A 24,692-nucleotide genomic window follows, 5' to 3' on the forward strand; every position below is an offset into this window, starting at 1 on the left:
CATAGAGGATCAATTTGTCTGAAATTTCCATCAAATTCCCTTTACATTATCAAGTTGTTAACTATTATAGCGAGAACTGTCAGCTCTTTATCTTATCCCCCATAATGTATCTTTAATAAGTGATAAATACGGCAGAAATCTCAAGTTTTGCACCGCCGTGGCACTGGTTTGCCAAAACTAATAATGCCCTGGGTTACATAGTCGCACCTCTATGTATTCCATCATTGAATTTGATGAGGTTTATGCTTAGGTTAAATTATAATCTTTGAATGGCATTTAGCGATTGAACATAATATAACACAACACAGTTGATAACGACCAGTGAAATCCTGTCGAAACGTCGTGTGATTATAATATAGTGATTGTTATCCATAGAACTGTGTTGTCTTATATTAGTTTAAATTAAACAAACTCCTTTAGCTACATCTATTGTCATTTATTTTGTCTGTAGTGTCGTGGTATTTAAGGTGTGTATCTTTTAAATGTTCTAACTGTCGTAACATCTTTCTGGATATTCCGGAATGTCTGAAAATTTAAATAATTTGTTCAGATATGTTAAAATATAATAATATAATTACAAAATAGAGAAAAAAATATCATAAAATTGAAATAGTTATAAATAATAGATAAATAATAGCATTATATTTATAATAAGATATGATAATATATACAAGATAGAAAAAAAAATATAATATCATGAGATTTCAAATAATAAAATTGCCATCATTAGATATACAACAAAATTTAAACAATATAAATTAAATAAATAGATATACAATAAAATTTAAGAAAAATATATCATTACATATAGATATACAATAAAAATAAAATAAACATGTCTTTAGATATATAATTAAATAAAAATTATATTATTAAATATATAATATAATAAAATGATAGAAATAATGATAAAAATAATAAAAATACAAAAAAATCAACAGCAAATTTCGTGTTCAGAAATACCATGTTTTGCATCAGATGTGTCCGTCTATATTTTATATATTTGATATGATTTGCACTAAATAATTTCAAATGATGTTCTTGTGCAGGACGTTTAAAGTACACAACACTGCATCAATTGAATGAAATGTATTTAATATTACCAGTATTAGTGTATCATCATCGGCTAATGTTCTAGACATATGAGAATCGCATTCTCCCTCTTTAATTGCTTTCTGTATCTGAACCAATGCCCCATCTTCTAGGGTAAAAGTTGACTGAAATATTAAAACAAATAATAGTTAATCTGAAAGCAGTAAGGTCAATTATTTAGGCCAAATAAAACGTGTTTAATTGGATTGTTTTAAAAATGATAGAGTGCAATTTATTGTTGTACGCCTTCATCCATCAGGAGTCACGATGGTTTAGTGGGTATGGCGTTGGCTCGCTAACCTGCTTTGGTCGAGAAAGTTCATAGGGATTTTCCGATGTGGCTCATCCTTGTCAGTGCTGCAGGACAGGGGGTCTGGCAAGGGACAACGTATAGTCGTTCGGGTGGGACGAAAAACCGAGGTGCCGTGTATACATTTGACAATTGGAATTAGAAATAACAGTCGGTCATAGCGCCAAAGTCAGGGCGAAATTGCACTCATAGTACACTGTATGGCGCATGCCCGTCTTCATTAGCCCAGTCGGAGTAGCACAGTAGAACGTTAAACCCCATTTCATTTCCTTCAGTCATCCACTGTGTAACGAAAACTCACCTATGTAACGAACTTCTATAAATATATGTTACTGATTATAAATTAATAATTCCAAATAAAAGCATTTGATATTTACCAAGTGCCAAAGTAATGTAAATATAGTTTGGCGACGCTTTTCTCTAAATATAGGACATGTACCAGGAAGTAATGTTCATGGCACTCGAGTAAATGTCCATAGGCCCAGGAAGAGTTGAATGCATTGTACATTAAAGGGGATTATGGGAGATTAGATAAAGTAAAGGGAATATGCTGAAAATGTCAGTCAAATTGCTCCACTCTGAACCGAGATATTAGCTTTGGAATTGTAGGCTAGCCTCGATCATCATTGCTAAAGTCGGTAGGCTAAAAACAAAGTCTCGATTATCCATTTATTGATTTAATTATTTTTAAAAAAAAAAACAACAACATGTATTCCAATCCGCAAATATCACAGGCTAGCGATGGCATTGAGAGTTGCATATGGTCTCGATAAGTTAATTAATGTCTAATATAATTTAGATACCATTTCATGCCTAAAGAAAGATCTGTAATAGGTAGATTTGGCTCTTGCATAATGTATGTATGTTTAAAGAGTCTCAAAAATAAAATTCCGAGTACGTATGAAATTTAAGCGCCAAAATATAAAGGAATGGTGTATTTACCCTGTCTCAAAATTTCAGCTCAAAATATTGAGTCATTTGGACGTGAACGTCAAAACTGCTTATTCGGACACGTAACCCTTTTAAGATTTTGGGTCAATTCTTTCGTTGGGTGACCTGATAATCGATTCCCGTTCCTTTAGGGGCTTATTCAGTTAATGACCCATGTGCTGTACTTGATAACGAAAGGTAAATTTCACCTACACATTATTCTTCTAAAATAAAAGTCTGGTATTATCCAGACACCGCATAATACAGCTCGGGGCACCGGTCCCCACTTCCAGATTAAGACTGGCGGGTTTAAGTTGTTTGAAAACGTATCAAATACGTCGAGTTAGTTGCTCGGCCCTAAGGTTGAGGATTTTAAGGGATTTTAACACAACAGTAATCAGTTTTATTCTCCAAAATATTATCGGGATTGGCCCTTTAAGCATCGGAGGAAGTCCAGCCTGTATACACAAAGATTGGAACACGGCAGATTATAGCCGGGATTACAACCATAACTTCTTAATTTTGAGAAACCCACCTTTACGTGCCTGCCATCCATCGTGTGTTCGTCAAATTCTTCCCCCAGTTTAAATTTTAACGTCTGGTTTTTAAACGTGGATGTTATCAATATCTCCCACTCGTCGCCATTTTGTCTGATTTCTTCGTAACTTGTAATAGAACCACCAACCTTCCTTAATACATAATTTACACCTGAAAGAAATAAAGGAAATAAGCATGAAATGGTGTTTACTTTTCTCACCAACCGGGCTAATGAACAAAGGCAGTATGCTACAAGGTGAATGTTGTAAATTCCAACTGCCAAGGGCTCCTGACATTTTTATTTCTAAAGTTTGGAGTTATGCCCCTCTTAGAATCCCAAGGCACCCCACTGACAACGGCTGTGTGGTAGAAAGCGTTTTACATACCCATAGACTTCATATATTCATCGAAATTTTCATTTTTTTCTAGTTTCCAATGTCCCACTAACTTTGACATAGTGTTCCAAAAATATCAGCTGCCGCTGTGGTGTTTCTATTTGGGCGATCGGTTTATGGCTTTTGTTTGCTGGAAAACAGATATGATATTCAGTATTAGCGTAAATGTAGATACTTGGTTAAATTTGATTTCACATGAGGTTATTGTTGTGATTTGTATGAAAGGCCTCAATAGCAATTTACCCCAAACACAGTCCCATAGACAGCTTAGATGAAAAACAAAACTATAATTGCATAATTTTACTCTGAGAACCGGACATGCAATTTTACTTTTGTGACCGCAATTTTGAATATTACGGTCATATCGGAATACCCTTTGGTCGGAACATATTTTTATGTTTATATCGGAATTAAATGTCCTCAAAAACCTATATTTCAATATATTATACGCCTATAAATGGGATGTTTGGATTTTCCAAATTGGCCCCTAGCGGAATTAGCTGTCACTTTCGGAGAGGGGATATCAATGCTCAATGGATTGAGCGAGTTCAATTCCTACAGAAACCACCTTCAACCCGAGCTTCCAGGGAATTGGCCACAAATAGAAATCCAACTAAATAACCAGAAAATGACTCATGACGGACATCGTGAATATTTCAATTTCTCTAAGGATGCCAGTGTGACATCACGCGGAATTTGAATCAACACAATATTGAAGATATATAATCCATCAAAAAACATTAGGTGGACTATATACAGATTTGTCGACCTGCTGTCGACTAATAACTAGTAAAACATGTCAATTGACCCTTAATCTTTTGAAACAAAAACATTATAATATAAGATATTCAACTACTTTTAGACTTTAGCCAATATAATTAGCACACGGTTATATCGAGTATCATCACTATACATTGAGTTGTCGATTCATTTCGAAGTTATTTGAAACCCTTTTCCTAAAACAAACAAATTAAAATATATACTTTTATTTAATAAATATCAATACTATGCACCGTTACCTACACAAACAACAAATAAATTTCTGCTCTTAAGAAAAATCTTCATGATTCTCAATGAAAACAGAAATGTAGTAAATGTTTCAGTATTCAAATCGTAGATGGTGTCCCGATCCAATTTGTTTCAAAGAGGTATTACGAAAGCCTTCTAATAACTCTATAAAAGATGACTGCTTTCAACATGTGACGTCACATCACGCGGTATCAACCATTAGTTCAATGGCGCTTGCATTGTTTACATAGGATGTTACTAGTTCGGGCAGAATGGTGCTTTTTACTCATTGTACATACCCATTTACACTAAATATGAAATAATTTTTACGTACATATAGTTCAAACATCTTTATTTATTTTTATAATGCTTAAAAATGTTCTAGAATTTAATTTGCAGAAGGTAAACGGTTAATATTGTGGGTTCATTAAGCTTCACCTATGACATCCCTTTCAGTGATTTTAGCGGCCTAGCGAACGAATATTCACTGCTGATCAGTATTCACTGCTAATCAATGTGGTTTCGGCCATGTGAAACACTGATTAAAGGGAGACTACCCCGATTAACATTGTTTGGATACAGACCACCAAATATTACCCCTTTGTTATTCTAATTTTGGTTGAATTGCACATTGCGAAACGCTAGTTCAAGGGTGGCTGCTCTCCTTGCACAGCCTACTCAAATATTGTGCTTTCTTTATAAAATCTTTATAAGACTTTATAATGGTTCTTTAAAAGATATCCTTAATTACAAGAAATTTCAAAACGTCGCCGGGCTCCACGTTGTTCCGACCCCAGAGTGAAAGAGACAGGAGACGATTAAGAACACTAAACAGTTTATTTATAGCACCACCTGATTAAATAGACAAATATCAATAGAAAAATATCTACATAGAAGAAAAATGGCATACATTGTAAGCAGAATAAAAAAAGATTATTTGTGCGATAAGACAGATCTTGATATTTTGACAGATCTGGAGTGGATATAGAAGAAAATAGTTAATCCAAGGCCCTGTTTCTAGAAAACTTAACTAAAGATAAAATCCAAGTTTTGATAGATACTTCAATTTTAATTGGCTAAGCACTAAAATCAATCTAATATTATCCAATCAAATTAATAAAATTTGGATTTTATCTTAGTTAAAAATTTCGTGAAACATGCCCCAGGTATCTAATATACATACATTTACCAACAAGTTCTATATCAGATCTATGATGTATACAAACTAAATAAACACTAAAGGTAAAAAAAATACACTGGATAAGATTAGATATATGAGTGACAAATCTAGATACTCTGACATATCTAGAGAGAGAGAGAGGGGGGGGGGGAGTGGACAACAATCAAGGTATCTAACGAGTTCTACATAATATCTATAAAGTATAAAAACTAGTAATATAACGATCGGAAGTAAAAATACATTGGATAAACAAGACTAGATAGATATATAATTAAATAGAATATAACACCATATTACGGGTTCTATGCTACAGTATTAGGCCACAATACTACGCTCAAATATCCAATCCAAGTTTGCACTGAGTTTAAAATAAACATAATAATTTTTAAATACAACTAGTGTAATATATTTTGTCTATGGTGTGTATCTTTTAAATGTTCTAACTGTAGTAACATCTTTCTTGAGATTCCTGAAAGTCTGAAAATTAAAAATAACACATTTAGATCTCTAATGGAATGGAAGAATGTCATTCCATATTAAAGACAATTAAATAAAATTAATACGACTGGATATACAAACAAAATTAAATAGAAAATAATATCATTAGTCTAGATATCCATTAAATTTCAAAATAACTTCACTAGATATGTGACATTATTATTACACTATATTGGTAGAAAAAACTTCGCATTCATAGGAACAACTAATCTAGGCTGTACCAAGTAACCCTATTTTGCATCTACACGTACATTGTCTTAATATTAATCACAAAGACGATGCGTAACAATGTCAGTTTGATTGCAGTTATTTCGTCATCAGGAATTGTAAGCCTATAAAGCCTATAGATGTTCAGTTGTGGACTTTAATCCAGAAACGTTTATGTTAATGTTCGTGTAAACGCTATATAACACTGCACGTGAACATCATGAACTTCAAGTACGTGTACTAGAAACATATTGTACACGTATGTTGCCATGGTACAACGAACAATCATGCCAGGGGCCTGCTTCACGACATTTTAACTAAGATAAAATCCAAATTTTAGTAATTTGATTGGATAACATTAGATTGATTTTAGTGCTTAGCCAATTAAAATTGAAGTATCTACTAAAATTTAAATTTTATCTTTAGTTACGATTTCGTGAAACAGGACACTGGTTTCGTGTCGATCGTACATTTGGAACCTTGGGCTTTTTTTGTGAAAAGCATCGCACCCAAGCGATGATTATCGCGTGTGTGCAACTAGTCCCTGGTTAAAGTCATTGAACGTTATAGAAATTATATGAATTTAATATTACCAGTACTAGTGTATCATCGCCGACTGCTTTTCTAGATATCTGACAGTCACACACTCCCTCTTTAGTTGCTTTCTGTATCTGAACTAACACGCCATCTTCTAGGGTAAAAGTTGACTAAAATATAAAAACAATGAACTCTTTAAACCTAAAGCAGTAAGATCAATTTGATTGGGATCAAAATTTATCTAATAAAGTTGGATTGTATGTCACGTTGCAACAGGATTCGAAACCCAACAGGGGGTCACGGTGGCTAAGTGGATAAGACGCTGGCTCACTAGCCTGGAGGTCGGGTGTTCGATCCCTGCATTGGCCGAGAAAGTTCATCGAGATTTTCCGGCGTGATTCTTCCTTGTCAGTGATGCAGGACGGAGGGCCTGACAAGGACAGTTGTCTAGTCGTTCGGATGGGACTGTGTACCGAGGTCCTGTGTGCACGTAAAAGATCCTTTGACAGTTGGATCTTAATATCAATCACAATATTTTGCTATCCCGGCAAAACTTCCCTCATAGCACACTGTATGGTACATGCCCTTCTTCATTAGCCCAGTTCGGAGCAGAACAGTAGGACGTTAAACCCCATTTCATTTCATTTTCGAAACCCAACAATCTAGTCCATAATTGGTACAGCGACATTGATTTTCAGAATGCTTAGTCTTGGAGAACCAATGACTTGTGATTAGGCTTCTGGCTTAATAACAAGGGGGTTTCACGTCCAGTGTTGGTCGAGAGGTTTCTGAGAAAGTTTCCAATCTTGTGTCTATCCGTGTACCAGGTGTACTAGCTGGCAAACCCACCTTTACGTGCCTGCCATCAATCGTGTTTTCATCAAATTCTTCCCCAAGTTTAAATTTTAACGTCTGGTTTTTAAAGGTGGAGGTTACCAATATTTCCCACTCGTCGCCATTTTGTCTGATTTCCTCGTAACTTGTAATGGAATTACCAACCTTCCTTAAAACGTAGCTCACACCTGACAAAATAGAAAAAAAATACAAACTGCATCTGTTGTGTTCGTACCCTAAAATACAGTATTTTTTTTTTATCTAGATTTGGAAACCAGATCGGGTTAATGGGATGTAATTAAAAATAATCTGGTTTCTTGTGTGCACATTTATTGTCATCGTCATAACCCCCCAAAACAATCTGATCGTCGCTACCGCGTATTGGTGTCGTCATACCCAATTACACAATAGAAAGAAATTGGTCGTCGTTCACGTGAGTTTATGTGCTCACTTATAGTCATCGTCATACATATACCCAATAATACAATAAAAATAATCTGATCGCCATTGGTGTGCACACTTATTGTAATTGTCATATCCAATTATGATAATATACTAAAACAATCTAATCGTCATTAGTGTGAGTTTGTGTGCACACTTACTGTATATTGTCATACCCAATAATACAATAAAAATAATCTGGTTGTCACTGGCGTGCACACTTATTGCCATCGTCATACCCAATAATACAATAAAACAATCTGGTCGTCATTAGTGTGAGTTTGTGTGCACAATTATGCTTGTCGTTATGTCCAGTAATACAGCTTTGCTCTCTGTGTTTGAAAACCAGATGAGGTTAGTGGAATAGTTTATGAGACTATTTCCGGTGACGGACAGTGTGAGTAAAATATCTCAGTCACAATGGGTTTAAAAGGCCACAGGCGAGACACTTCATGGACAAAGTATTTCTGAACGAAAATGTTGTACATACCCATAGATTTCATATATTCATCAAAATTTTCACTTTTATCTAGTTTCCAATGCCCCAATAACTTCGACATTTTGATTCACAGAAATCAGTAGCTTCTTTGTTGGTTTTTGATTAATGAAACGATGCTTATTCCAGGAACGGAAATGTCCAGCCTTTGCCTAAAAGGTAGAGATTTCCTTAAATTGTACTTTATTTGAGAGGGGATGTCTATGACTCGCATTGTTAATTTACCACCGCAAGTCAAAAAGATAGTAAAATGGCAATGAGAACTATTGGGTCCATATTTTGGACATCTGTGTCCGAAAGCACGATATTGAGTAGCGATATAACATTATTTGGTGGTGGAAGCAAACCCCATTTAGTCGTTATATTTGTGCCAATCACAGCACTCCTCGGATTGGATGGAACCTTGTTCACCAACACACAATACAGTCTTATAGATTCTTACATTTGATTTAATATCATTGGCTACGATTGATGAAATTGAGGCCCATACAATCTAGTCACAAAAAATATAGTTACACTCATTAATGGATAAAAATATATATACAATGCAATATACAATTTAATATTATAGTATTTAGATATTTACATTTCCTTGAAGGTCAATATTTATTTATCTACATTTCCAAAGTCAAAATCTATATACAATATGTGAATTACATGATATTAAAATACAGCTTTGACGTTATCCTTTGATGTTGGCGTATCATTATTTCAAATAATGGTACGGGCAATGTGGCAAGCATACATTACTTATACTAGTTAAAATTTTGGACCCGTGTGACGTATTTCATTGCAAAGCACGCGCGAGTGTATGTATTTCAAGTTGTTTAATGGTCTCGAGCTTAAGACATTGCGTAATATATTGAAACAACAACTCGTATGTGAGGCAGGGTATGCTTATGTGCTCTTCCTCTCCCTAGGATACATTTTACCGCTTCTCATACCGCTTGGCAAAGCTGCGACCAATTTTAGGCGGGGAGTTGTGAAAACACAAATAATATAGATAATCCTTCAAAGAAATCGCTTCGTGTTTTCTTTAAAGAAAAACAAAAACACTATGGGGCGATTTAATATCAAATTAGATATAATTAGATATAATGGCAAAGTGTCCAATTCATTAATATTGAACATGTCAATCCATACCTATGATAAAGCTTGGATTAATTCACACGGTTTTTATTAGGTTCTCAGGGTCTTTAAGTGTGGAAGTCATTCATGTATAAAAGGTAATGGGTTGATTTTTATGAATTTAGGTGTCGATTTAAATTGTATGCATTGGATTGAATTTCATGCCTTGATATGAATTTCATAAGTTAATTTATTTGAATTTCATATGTAAATTTATTTCAATTTCATGTGTTAATTTAATTGAATTTACGTGTTCATTAATGGTATTTTATGGTTTATTTGTTTTTATCAAATGAATAGTTTTCTTCGTTAACAATTTTGGCTAAATTTTTATTCTACAGTTATATAATTATAATAATAAATGTCCATCCAAATGCGTGACTCATCCTAACATAGAAAGGTGAATACACCACAGTTCAAACGGGTTTGTCTTAAAGACGAGATTCGAACTGGCTCCAATTCGGAAGTAATCTGATGGAGAATTCAATGTTTTGGATTCAGCTGTACGAAAAAGCTGGCACCGGAAAGACTTCAATTGCTAAATGGGAGAATTTGGTTTGCTTTGATGATTTGATCGTAAGTCTCTTAGAGCTGTTCACATCATTAGTTCTTGGCGGGACTCGCCAGTGCAATGATTTTAGTTGTAAATATGGCATCATGGATTCGTTCGAGTCGGTCAAGTTGGTTTCTCCGGCGACTAGATAGCAAGATTGTACAGTTATCCAGACGGGAAAGTATTCTGTCAAGTGTAGCGGCTACTTCCTTAGTTACGAGGTATCTTCAGCTTCTAGTTTACATTCTGTGGAAAATATTTGCATAAGGGGGAACGTCAACTAGCTAAGTCATAGTAAATTCAATGTCAAACACTAAACCCAAGCGTATTTCTTTTTACAAATAGAGAACAGTTAATTGTTTTTACATATGTTGACATATTCATATCAAAAATCACGATAAGATGTAAATAAGATCAGATGGATTTATATGGCATCCTATATAAAAGAAATAAAAAATAAATAAAAATATTTAAAACAATGTATAATATCATCCTAGGGTGTGTATCGTTTTGAAGTTTTTACAGCTACCACATTCTTCTGTAGTATTTTAAAGGTCTGAAATGATAAGAAATAATAGACGTAAGACTTAAGCGGGTCATACACGTTCAATTTATTCGTCAATTAATTGATGCCGATTAATTGATATCATTTAATTGACGAAGAAATTGAACGGGTATAGAGGACATTGACGGCGAATTAATTGAAACAATTTAATTGAATCAATTAATTGAGGGATCAAAGTTTCTTTGATATTTATTGAACGTGTATGGACCGCTTTAGCCTATCCGCTGAATGGTTTAACGCGTGCGCGTTAGATCGTAAGGTCAGGCATTGAGCGAAATGGCGTGATTTCGGTTTTCCTCTTGCACGTGTCAAGGAGTTGGATCGCTTGTCCAACCTCGTTTTTTTTTTTCTGTGGCCTTTGGTTTCCTCCCTCAGCTAAAGACAATTACATGCAAGCAAATTATTGAAATAAAAATGAACAACGCCTCTCCCTTAACCTACAAAGCCACCGTGCAGCATAATCTGGCTATTTATATAGACAATCTTTTCGCTATTTCATGCCTCCCTTTGGTCATAACAGCAGAGTAAGACTAATTGAGAGTTAAATTATTGGGTAGCTGAGAGCTGGCAATTTTATTCAGATGCCTAGGGTTCAAATCAAGCCTTTTTAACAATTACGCCATTTTTCCCGACAATCTTAAAGTTCAAATTTGAACTCCGTGGGTTCAAATCAAAATATAACTTTTCTAATGATTGGAAATATATGGCAGTGGCGGTTAAAACTTACAGTGCCAGTGGCACAGGGCGGGGGTGGTCGAGACAGCGTATAATCGTCGGGGTGAGATAAAAAAAAGCAAAAAAAGCAAGATACCCTGTACACGTTGGCGTGCACGTAAGCGAATCCTTGACGAGAAATGACATGAAATGGGATTTAACGTCCTACTGTTCTGCCCCGACTGGACTGATGAAGACGGGCATACGCCATACAGTGTGCTATGGGGGACATTTTGCCCAGGCCTACTCTTATATCTAATTCCAATTGCTAAGGGATCGTTTACGTCCTTGTCAGGCCCTCCGCCCTGCACCACCGACAAGGGGAAACCATGCCGGGAAATCTCGATGAACGAATCCTTGACAGTAGGAATTCAACTGGTATCAGTTCACAATGTATGACCTACACCCGTCTTCGTTATCCCGGTTGACGTTAAACACCATTTCGCTCATTCATTCATTCATACGGACATTAATACATGTTGATATTGTATGCTATTTCTCACCTCTATCAGTTCATCATTTTCATCAACTTGTCTGGTAATCACCGTTTCCATGTCGCCTTCTTTAATACCTTTCTGATTTAAAACTAGAATGTCATCTTCTAGGGTAAACGTTGCCTAAAAATAATCCAGACCTAGTATTTAAAGTTGTCCATATATATCAGAGTTTGTATAGTAATTCCTGGTTATAGTGCAGATAGTGTTAGTTATTTCGTTCATGGAAACTTCTTAGTTATTCCTATGAAGGTCTATGGTGATGCTGAACTTCCCATTGACCACTCCGGTGAATTGCAAATGAACGGAGGGGGGGGGGGCGGAGAGGCAAACATAAATGGTTTCATGTTTCTAGACGTGTGGTCGGTGGCTCGGTTGTTTGGAGTAAAAGTAAAACAATGTAATTTTCACTTCACGTCTTTCCCCCGGTTCTTGGAGTAGCTGAGTTCAGCTCATAACCCTGGTCGCCGGCAAAGAACATAACTAAGTTTTTCCCTCAAATGACTTGAACCCCGAATAGTAAGGATTGAACATGCAGCCGGATGCTTATAGATCTAGTTCCTTAACCTCTGCGATGTCCCCTCTCTCTTTATTTAATATGGCGTGTAATACAATCACAGATTGTTAGATGTAAACTGTAAATATGTAATTACCTTGATTTTTCTTCCATCCATCGTTTCGTCATCAAATGGAACTCCTAGTTGAAACTTAAGGGATTTGTTTTTCAACGTTGATGTCATGTTGATTTCCCAGTTGTCGCCATTTTGTATAATTTCCTGACAGATTGTTACTGAGTTGGCCACTTTTCTCATAACAATATTCAAGCCTGAAATATTTCATCATTTAACCATAGTACAACATAGGCTGTTATAATTGGTATACAACTATAGTATAAACACTGGTTGTTATAATTGGTATACAACTATAGTATAAACACTGGTTGTTATAATTGGTATACAACTATAGTATAAACATTCATTGTTATCATTGATTAACTACATATATAGTATAAAAATTGATTGTTATCACTGGTATACAACCATAGTACAATCATTAGCTGTTATCATTGATATACAACCATAGTACAAACATCGGTTTTTATTAATGATATACAACCATAGTACATACATCGTTTTTTTTATCATTGATATACAACCATAGTACATACATCGGTTTTTATTAATGATATACAACCATAGTACATACATCGTTTTTTTTATCATTGATATACAACCATAGTACATACATCGGTTTTTATTAATGATATACAACCATAGTACATACATCGTTTTTTTTATCATTGATATACAACCATAGTACAAACATCGGTTTTTATTAATGATATACAACCATAGTACATACATCGTTTTTTTTATCATTGATATACAACCATAGTACATACATCGTTTTTTTTATCATTGATATACAACCATAGTACAAACATTTTCGAGGTTATTCTTCCGAAAAGTTCATGAAAACAAAGAGTCTTAATTAAAATATATGCATAACATGGTACACATTTTGCACGCATGTCACGGCCATGTTAGGCCGTATTTGATTGCTATTGTGTTGTCAATAGTTATATTTTGTAATCATTTTAAGGGTGGTAGTTTATCTTAAATGATACCAATAATCGGAATAATTGGACCCTATCAAAGACGTCGGCCTAATATTAAACTCGCTTACGATTAAGTCAGAGCCACGCTGCCACAACAGAAGGTCCCGGGGATGACCCTCTGGATTTTTCTCAGATTGGTTGCCCATTGTCAGAGCTCCAGTGCAAAGAGTCTGCCAATGGCTGACGTCTAGTCGGTCGCAGGGGACGTAAAAGAAGCCTTGGCTGTTGGAATTGGATGAGGCGTGCACACACTGAATCGCTTATATCCGTCTTCAATAGCACGTCTCAGGTTCGCTCCCGGTGTTGACTGAGAAAGTTCGTCGGAAATTTCCGGCGTTGTTTCCCCTTGTCAATGGTGCATGACGGAGTTTCTGACAAACACAGCTGTCTAGTCGCTCGGATAGTAATAAAAAGCCGAGGTCCCGTGTACACATTGGCGTTCACGTATAAGAGTAGGTCGTAACATCGCTGTCCGGACAAAATTCACCCCATTGCCCACAGCATGGCGTATGTCTTCCTGCTTTATCCCACAGAAAAGTAGGGCGTTAAACCCCATTTCAATGGCAAGTTGGTACAAACATGTTGGATGGTTAAACTCAATAAAATCTAAGCCCAAAAAGAATAGATTTACTTACCCATGGCTTTCATGAACTCATCCCAGTTTTCATTTTTCTCTAATTTCCAGTTGCCAAGTATTTTTCCCATGTTGTCAGTAGTACGTTCAGCAAGAATTCCTTTAAACAGCTTGATATGACGAAACACGGAATCCTATAACTAGTTCGTGTCCCGTCTCCTCGGTTGAAAAATGTTTAAAGGTCAATAACTGATCACTAATAATATCGCATCAGTGTTTTATTGTTAGTTAATTAAAACCGATAAATATATCTGATGGTTTGACATGGGTTCAAAATCAGACAAAAGACTAAACGGCCTATATGATATGAAGGTCGTTTCACCCCTATACGGACAGTTAGTAAGATGTGTACTATTATATGAAACTGCTGAGAAAATCATAAGGCGTGTATACACAATTCTATATTCATATATTGTATACAATAGGCTCCCTTTCAATATATGATTGGAGGGCTTTAGGTTTGCTGTTTGTATTCGTTGCTATGTAGCCTATATTATGCCATTAACACACTTGCACTTGATCGATCAAGTTCCAAGTTCAGTTTTAATGTCGCGTTCACTATTTTATCATTAGTTAATCAAAACCCCACTCAACCGCAACACCGATATAAATAAGTTTGTTACAATCGTCAAATTATATCTATCGCCAATAGCATCTAATAATTGACTGATTGATTCACAATGCACCACTTAACGGTCAGCTCCCTCTGTAACAACTGGATATACGAAATAAAATCGTGTTATATGAGGGTTCAGTGTTCTGTCATTTTACACAGCGACTGACCAAACGAGTTTATGATATCGATTCCAGCAAATGACATTGTATACAGCGAATGGCCAATTGATTTAAATCTATGTTATGTTGTTACTATAGCGACATGCTTTACACTTACATTATGTATGCTACATGCATGTACTGACTGAATCCTGTGCTGGGACTTTACCACTGTTATAAGTAAAGCAGTTAAACTCAGGACTATGGCCGATTGCTATCATGTCGCGATGTCATGATGTCGTGATATTGACCTTACGACATTTTTACCCGACAACCCGACATTTTTAATGTCATAATGTCGCTTAAAAATGTCTTATTATTGTGGGTTAAAGAGTCGTGATGCCGAGTGGTCGCCTTTCCAGAACAATGGTAGAAGCGACCACACCCATCCCAATATTAGGATTATGTACAATGATCCTGGTGTGGGTCAAGAAATTTTCCCAGGATTTTGTCGATGGGCCCGGTAGAGAACTGTGTCTAGTTGCATAGATGGGACAAAAACACAAGGTCCCGTGTGTACATAAAAAAACCTTTAAAATGTCATAATATCGCGTAAAATGTCGTATTGTCGTGATGTTGGCTTGTCCGGTTAAAATGTCGTGATGTCGTATTGTCGGGTTGCCGTCCTATGAAGGTCGGCATTACGACATGACATGATACCAACCGGCCACCATACATGACCTCTGTATTATAACACAAAGATACTTGCGACACTCAAGGGCAACTCGTTATAACGTTTAGCGTTGTTTTTGGTACGATTGCACACCTGTGATGTTACATTTTTGGTACGATTGGATACCTGTGATGTTGCAAACTGATTTAACCATAAACTTTCATGAAAATGAAATGTGATAGACACTGTAACATACAATTCAAGCGTTCTATATTTTAACCCCATCAATACTAATCTAAAATGATAAAATAGAAAACTACCGTCCTATATTCTAACCCCTGTATTATTTATAAATTAAGAAACATGGTTATATAGAACACTGCTACCATACAACCGTTCTATATTTTAACCCCATGAATGAAGCAAGTTCTTTAAGTGTGGTTTAATGGTCGAGGGTGGAACATAAATATTGATTTTGCAGAAGGACGATAGTCCGAAGTCTACATCTATATAATGCGCAACGTCTTGCACGAGATCACTAAACAACTTAAAATACAGACACTATTCAACACGTGCATTTCGATGATATCGTCACGATAGTCCAATATTTCATCTAGTATAAATAATGTACGCTGGGCACGTTGCCCGTACCACTATTTGAAATAATGGTACGCCAACATCAAAGGATGACGTCACATAAATGACAGACCTTATGTTACAACCCGCACGCGCTAACAATTCGGCCATCCAACCCCGCGATTGAGACCCCAATATTATGTTAATACTGAAGGTCATATGTACGTCGTCATTACGCTGGTTGACTCAGAAAAGTAGGGCGTTAAACGCAGTTTTATTTCAATTCATTATCTTTGTACAAAACACATGTACATAAAGGAAGCGGATAAATCGATAAAAAAAAAATAAACATATAACAGTAATAGTAGTGTGATCCCTTAGAGTATTCACATCAACCTTTCCCTGGTTATCTTCCCTTGTATTGCTTATTGTATTTAAAAGTAGAAACATTGAAAAGAAATATAATAGAACTATAAAATATTTAAAACAGTGTATAATATCATTCTAGGGTGTGTAACGTTTTGAAGTTTTTACAGCTACCACATTCTTCTGTAGTATTTTAAAAGTCTGAAATGATAAGAAAATAACAGACGTAAGACTTAATTAGCCTATCCGGAGGTTTGGATGACCGAATGGTTTGACGTGTAAGCGTTAGATTGTAAGGTCTGGCATTGAGCGAATTCCGGTTCCCCGCTTTTACGGTACATGGACTTGGGTCGCCTGTCAAAGCTAGTGGTTTCCTCCCACAGCTAAAGACAATTACTGGCAAGCAAGTTATCCTAATAAATTCTAATTTCACGTTTTCAAACCAAAATATAACTTTTCTATTGATTGGAAGAATATGGCGGTGGCGGTTAAAACTTACTGCCAGTGGCACAGAACGAGGGTGGTGGAGACAGCGTATCATCGTCGGGGTGAAATGTAAAAGCAAGATACCGTGTACACGTTGGCGTGCACGTAACCGAATCATTGACAGCTGGAATTCAACTGCTGTCATTTCACAATGTATGACCAATGAACGACCAATGCCCGTCCATACTAGCCCGGTTGACACAGAAACGTCGGACGATAAACCCCATATCTCTCCCGCATTCATTCATACAGACATTAATACATGTTAATATTGTATGAACAGAACACAGTTTTTATGGGATACAATCACTAGTTTATTCTAAAAGCACGACGTTTCGACAAGTATCCTCTTATCGTTATCAAGCACGATAAGAGGATACTTGTCGAAACGTCGTGCTTTTAGAATAAACCAGTGATTGTTTCCCATAAAAACTGTGTTCTGTTAATGTGTTTCACAATCGCTAAATGCCACTTAAAGATTAATATGGTATGCTCTATCTCACCTCTATCAATTGATCATTTTCATCAACCTTTCTTGTAACTAACGTATCCAAGTCGCCTTCCTTAATACCTTTCTGATTTAAAACTAAAACGTCATCTTCCAGGGTAAACGTTGCCTAAAAATAATGCAGGCCAAGTTTTAAAAGTTGTCCATATATATTAGAGTTTGCATACTTGTTCCTGGTCATAGTGCAGATAGGGTTAGTTAATCATATGGATGTCTATGGTGATCCTGAACTTCCCATTGATTATTCCAGTGAACTGCAAATGAATGGGGGCCGGAGAGGCAAAAATAAATGGTTTCATGTTGCATTGGCGAGCTGGACGTGTGGCAGGTGGTTCGTGTGTTTGAAGTAAAGCAATGTAATATTCACTTCACGTCCTTTGCCCACAGAACATACTAATATCTTGACTCTTTGAAGAGGTGTCTTCTATGCATGAATTGTACCTAGCACTTTCCCATCTGATAGACGAGAATGTAGGGATACTGTTTCGAAATACATCTGGCGTGAGAATCGAACATTCAACTGTGGTATTACGGATCTAGGAGGTCCCGAATTATCTCTCACAGTCAACCAGTCAAATGACTTAGATACCCACCATGATGCAGTCGAATAGGTTACAGATCTAACGCTTTAATTTCTGCGATGTTTCCCTGTCTTTATTTTATATGGTTTCTAATACAATCAAAGATTGTTAGATTTAAAACGTAAATATGTAATTACCTTGATTTTTCTTCCATCCATCGTTTCGTCATCAAATGGAACTCCTAGTTGAAACTTAACGGATTTGTTTTTAAACGTGGATGTCATGTTGATTTCCCAGTTGTCGCCATTTTGTATAATTTCCTGACAGACTGTTATTTTGCTGGCCACTTTTCTCAAAACAAAATTCACGCCTGAAATATTTAATCATTGATATAAAACCATAGTACAAACATTGATTATTTTCATTTGTAGACAACCGTAGTAAAAAAGATATACATGCATTGTAACGTGTGCTGGGTTATGCTTCCAAAACGTCCAAGTAAAAAAACAATTGGGAATATAATACCAATACAAATATATGCATTGTTGAAATCATATACATATACTGTAGAGGTTATTTAAGTTCTCTAAATGATGTACTGTTTAATACATTAAAGTGGTTAAATAAATGATGTGTTAAATGATATCCTCTTACGTTAATGATGTCCCTGCTAAAATTTATCTCGGGGTAAATGATGTTCTATTACGTTATGATAAGACATCAGGTCGGAGGTCTCTGGAGTATAGATTAGCTCATTTTCATAAACATTGGGTTAATGGAATACTTATCCCTAAATATGGAATCCCACGCTTTAGAAGCGTGGATATCCGTCATCCGCTCCTCCTCCTTGGTGCCCATATTAGAACATTGGGTTTAAATCCAGGATAGCTTCTGTGCAACTGCCCAATCTGACAAAGGAAGTACCTGGTCAATTTCCCGGGGTCAGTACATGATTCACGCACATATCCTCTTTATAAGGAAAGTGTGTGGTTTAAGTTTCTTCAGACATCCGCTAGTCGATCCTAGGAGTTCCTAGGGGAACATCATACCCACAGCCTCCTCGGCCGAGGGAGATCATCATGTAGACTTAGAAAGAAGAGCGTAAGGTCGCAAAACCCAAGCTAGGGAATAGAGAACATATATTTAATGTCATAGCTGTGTGCGTATTTTCTTGTATATAGCGTTGTATTATGGATTTTATGAAGATATAAAGGGGGTCACGGTGGCTAAGTGGGTAACACACTGGCTCGCTAGCCTGGAGGTCGGGTGTTCTATCAATGCATTGGCCAAGAAATTTAATTCAGATTTTTCGGCGTGGTTCCCCCTTGTCAGTGAATCAGGGCGGAGGGCCTGATAAGGACAGCTGTCTAGTCGTTCGGATGGGACGAAAAACCGAGGGCCCGTGTACCCATTGGCGTGCATGTAAAAGATCCCTTGACAGTTGGAATTCGATATAAGAGTAGGCCGTAGTGCCACTGTCCGGGCAAAATTTTCCTCATAGCACACTGTATGACATACGCCCGTCCTTATATTAGCCCAGTCGATGCAGCAAAGTTGGACGTTAAACCCTATTTCATTTCAGACATGTAAGATATTAAACCCAATTTCATTTCATTTCTGTTGGGGTAGTATTTGGGACTATCAAACAATAGAATACTTTTACTTACCCATGGCTAACATGAATTCATCCCAGTTATCATTTTTCTCCAATTTCCAGTTGCCAAGTAATTTTCCCATGTTGTCAGTAGTACGTTCAGCGAGAATTCCTTTAAACAGCTTGCTATGACGAAACACCGAATCGTATAACTAGTTCTTAACCCGTCTCCTCGATTAAAAAATGTTTGAACAAATTACGCAAAAGGTTAAAGTTCAAAGTTCAATAACTGATCACTAATAATATCGTGTCAGTATTTTATAGTTAGTCAATAAAAATTTAACGAGTCAGCGTAATATGGATGTGAAGTGTTCGCGTTTGAAGGTTTGGCGTTGGTTGAAAATCAGACAAAAGCCTATACGGTCTATCAAGGTCGTTTCAACTCTACACGGACAGTTAGTTATATAGTAAACCGTACTGTTCAATGGGTTACACTGTAGCTCCTTGCTTAACGGATATGTCACTAAGATGTATACTATTATAAGAAACTGCTGAGAAAATCATATATATATATATATATATATATATATTGTATACTATATAATAAGCCCTCTTTCAATGTATGATCGAAGGGCTTTAGGTTTGTCGTTCGTCTTCGTTGATAAGTAGCCTATATTATGTCATATAACACACTTGATGAAGCTCAAAGTCCGTTCGTTCGTTCGTTCGTTCCTTGAGTTTTACGTCCACTTCCACCAAGGGTGATATCGTAGACAAGGTTCAAAGTTCACTATTTGATCAGTTTCAATATCGCGGTCAGTATTTTATCATTAGTTAATCAAAACCTCACTCAAACGAACACCGATATAAATAAATTTATTACTATCGCTAAATTATATCTATGAGCTGCTTATATCGCCAATAGTATCAAATGATTAGTTGATTAATTCACAATGCACTACTTAACGACCAGCTCCCTCTGTGACAACTGGATATACATCACTTAGCGATTAGCATTGATATACCTCCTAACTCGAAATAAATGATTCGAGTTTCTGTCTTTTTATACAGCGACTGACCAACCGAGTTTATGATATCGATTCAAGCCAATGACATTGTATACAGCGAATGGCCAATTGATTTAAATCTATGTTATGTTATTACTATAGCGACATGCGTTACACTTACATAATGTATGCTACACGTACTGACTGATCCTGTCACAGTTTATTACTGTTATAAATAATACAGTGAAACTCAAGGCTACGGTGGCTGATTGGTATCATGTCACGATGTCGCGACCTTCTTAAAGCGACAACACGACATCACGACATTTTAACCCGACAATACGTCATTTTCACCCGAAAACCCGACATTAAAAATAGCATAATGTCGCGCAAAAAGTCGTGATGCCGGGTGGTCGCCTTTCCAGAACAATGGTAGAAATGACCATGCCCAATTCAGTATTAGGATTATGTACACTGAACCCGGTGTTGGTCAAGAATCCTGTGTACACATTGGCGTGTACATAAACGAAGCTTTAAAATTTCCCAATGTCGCGTAAAAAATGTCGTATTGTCGGGATAAAATGTCATGATGTTGTCGGGGTAAAATGTCGTGTTTTCGGATGAACATCGATATGACTACATGATACCAATCAGCCACCATACATGACCTTTTTATTATAACACAAAAATACTCGCGACACTCAAGGGAACTTGTTATAACGTTTATCGTTGTTTTTGGTACGATTGGATACCTGTGATGTGTTGCAAACTGATTTAACCATAAAGTTTCTTGAAAATGAAATATAAAAGACACTGTAACATATACAATTCAAGCGTTCTATATTTTAACCCCATCAATACTAATTTAAGATGATAAAATAGAAAACAAGTTCTTTATGTATGGTTTAATGGTTTAAGGTTGGGACGTAAATATTGATATTGCAGGAGGACGATTATCGTAATGTTACAGTACAAAATCTCACGCTCCTATACTTAAATCGCATTCATCTCAGTATTCATGTGTGGTAATTGTTCGAGGGTGTGTACATAGCGGCGGACTTCGAGGGTGAGTGTTGTAAAGGATATATTAAGAACTAAATTTTCCGAACCCATAAAGACCAGCATATTTCATGTAATGTGCTAGCGACGTATCTACCACATTCAATACTTCTTTTGTTTGCACCTCGATATCAAATGCCCTGGCACTCGGGTAACCAGACTGGAGAATCTGGAACCGAAACCGCGAGCACCTTGTTAGCTATTCACCTCCATACACAATCGGGTAACAAAATCTGGATAGACGGTGTTACGAAACGAGTTATAAATTTGATTTTGGATACACAAATATAGTATCTTTATACTACATTCTCTTAGTCACCGGTTAATCTATCCAAGGTCAGCGTTGAAAATGTAGGACATGCTAAAGTCCAATTCAATGAATGAAAAAGAAAAGCACATTTAGATTGGGCCACTGGCCGAACACTGCTATTACCGACCGGGAATCTTTGTCTAGTATTCTATCTTATACTTATTGTCTTGGCAGATACTCAAATAGATGTTCCGATAATGAATACTATATCGACCAATCATCATCTTAGCTAACCACTTGATTGCATCACGATTCTACCCACAACAGGCCGGATACCGGGGGATGAAAAAGCTGAACTCCATATTTTGCACAATCGTGCACACCCTATGACTACCAGTACCAATCTGTTTCACAGAGAATTATGAGTCTCGTATAATATCTCTGTCATAGATGACTGCCTTAACACGTGCTGTCACAGCACGCGGTGTGAATCATTGGCTGAATGGCGCGTGCATTGTTTACATAAGACATAACTGCTTCGGAGAGAATGCTGCATTTTAGTCAATTTAATACCCATTTACACTAAATCGGAAATAATTTTTACCTACAAATACGTCAAACGCCTTTATTTATTTTTCCAATATATACAAAAAATGTTTTAGAATTTAATTTGTCGCAGTAAAAAATTTAATATTTCTAGCTCATTAAGCCGCATCAATGTCATCCTTATCAGTGATTGTCGCGGCCAAGCAAATATTCACTGCGGATCAGTGTGTACCAGTACTAGTATTCTACTCTAGTAACACTGGTACGTACATTGTATGACAATAATATATATCATCATGGTGAAGCAATCAGGGTTCAAAGTTCAAATAAATAACAAATATGACATGTTTAAAATTCAGGGCAGATCAGGTCCAAAAGAAATACAAAGTAAAATGTATAATCAGTTGCTATGGACGAGTTTGTGCTTAGGGGATTTCCAACCGAATGCACATATAACAGTTCCACATGTACATTGGATGTTGGTCGATAAATACTGCCCAGTTTTAAAACGTGGTAAATAGCTGGTAATTGATATCTGTTAAAATCACCGGTGTAACAATAGTACTGTGGGGGAGGGGGTGCATTATTGTCTGGGAGATGTTAATAATTACACTTATAAATAGCTTGGCTGTATAATCGGTGATAACTGGGTGATCAAGACCCCAAAGTTCTCTGTTAATATGTAACATCTAAAGGGGATCGTGTTTGAAATAGTGTATACTTACCATTTCTATCAGTTCTAAGACAATTTAATGCTTTTACAATGATTTGTGAAGTCACGTGACATTTCCCTACCCAACTTTGAAGTACGAAAAGGATGAACAATCTCATTGCTGTTCTTACATCTGACAAACAACAACTCTGACACGTGTTTCTTCGTTTTGAGTTTTGCAAGGCGAGCATCCCACTACACACTTCTAACTTTTGAAATGTTATACTTATATATGGTATTATATACATTTCTGACCTCGTTCTACGCCTTTCATAATACAACTTTCTAACACATTAATAATTGTTACCTGTTCAAAGCCCTCCAATCATTCCCCAAGTCCTACAAAAAACGAAATTGGCTACCTATCAAGTCCCGTATTAAGTTCAGGAGTTGACCGTTACCGTTTTGTCCCGTAATAATTCTGAATCACCCGTTTACCAATGTGAACTTATAGAAATTTCAGATCGCAAGACCCAAATCGTTTAACTCCTTTATAGCTAATATCACACGCTGTGCCATATTTATTAAATGACATGTCTCAGCTTGTAGGATTGCTAATTTTAAACGCCAACTTAATATTAACTTTAAAATGTTTTTTTTTTTAAAAGTGTGCAGATTTGTGTTTTATCGATATCTACTTTCGTATCACTCCATATATGTGCAATTTATCTTCAAATTTATCTCTATTTGTATGGTACGATATCCTATGTCGCCATCTTGAAAGCGCATTAAAGCCCCCGTGTGCTTGATTTCGCTACCCTATATAAATGAATAAATTATTATCATTATTTTTTTTGTATATTGAAAGGTATATCTATATTGGTCTTACCTGAGTTTTTATGAATTTAATGAATCCTTCACTCCTTCTTCACTGTCTTCTGTGGTTTATAATACCAATATGCAAGCTTATTTGTTATCAGTTCATTGAGTATATCAAACTATAAATTGTTATCAGTTATAGTAGAAGTTCGTCTAGAGGTCAGATTTGTCACGAAATTAACTTAAACATAATCTTCCGGCGACACTACAGAATTTTCTAAAAACTGAAAGGAGGGGAAACATAATTCATCTAAAAAAGACAATTTTAAAATGTTAATCAATAGATATAAATATATCATATGTTAAAGAAAACCTTAAATATACATTATGGGAGATTAGCTAAAGAGCTGGTAGTTCTCACTATAATAGTTAAAAACTAGATAATGTAAAGGCAATTTGCTGAAAATTTCAGTCAAATTGATCAACTCTGAACCGAGAATTTAGCGATTGAATTTTCGGCCTAGCCTCGATTATCATTACTAAAGTCGGTACGATAAAAACATAGTCTCGATCATCCATTTCATGATTAAATCATGAATGAAAGTTGGGCAGCAAATCGGATCCTAATCCAGTAAATATCGCAGGCTAGAGACGACATCGATAGTTGATTATGGTCTGGATAAGTTAATTAATGTCTAATTAATAATTTAGATAACATTTCAAGCCATAAAGAAAGACCTGCAATTGGCA

The 24,692-nt window shown here is 36.1% G+C and overlaps 2 protein-coding genes across 4 annotated transcripts in view; one reads left to right on the forward strand and one right to left on the reverse strand.

Annotated features, from left to right (window-relative positions):
• The window catches only part of LOC126816108 (uncharacterized), a 52,675-nt gene that overhangs the window by 16,633 nt on the left and 11,350 nt on the right, over positions 1-24,692 (forward strand). The window lies entirely within an intron of this gene.
• LOC126816120 (fatty acid-binding protein homolog 5) lies at positions 440-24,148 on the reverse strand. Of its 2 annotated transcripts, XM_050542329.2 has the most exons (5): positions 24,013-24,148; positions 3,256-3,394; positions 2,868-3,040; positions 1,104-1,217; positions 440-525 (listed from the first exon to the last, which is right to left on the reverse strand). In XM_050542329.2, exons 2-5 carry the CDS (start codon positions 3,323-3,325, stop codon positions 463-465), a joined length of 420 nt encoding a protein of 139 aa, XP_050398286.1. In that variant the 5' UTR covers positions 3,326-3,394; positions 24,013-24,148; the 3' UTR covers positions 440-462. The 2 variants fall into 2 exon arrangements, with proteins under 2 accessions (XP_050398286.1, XP_055955349.1); XM_056099374.1 differs by lacking the exons at positions 2,868-3,040; positions 3,256-3,394; positions 24,013-24,148 and adding exons at positions 7,544-7,716; positions 8,460-8,580.

The sequence above is a fragment of the Patella vulgata genome, chromosome 3 (assembly GCF_932274485.2).
Source record: "Patella vulgata chromosome 3, xgPatVulg1.2, whole genome shotgun sequence".
NCBI classification, from domain to species: domain Eukaryota; kingdom Metazoa; phylum Mollusca; class Gastropoda; family Patellidae; genus Patella; species Patella vulgata.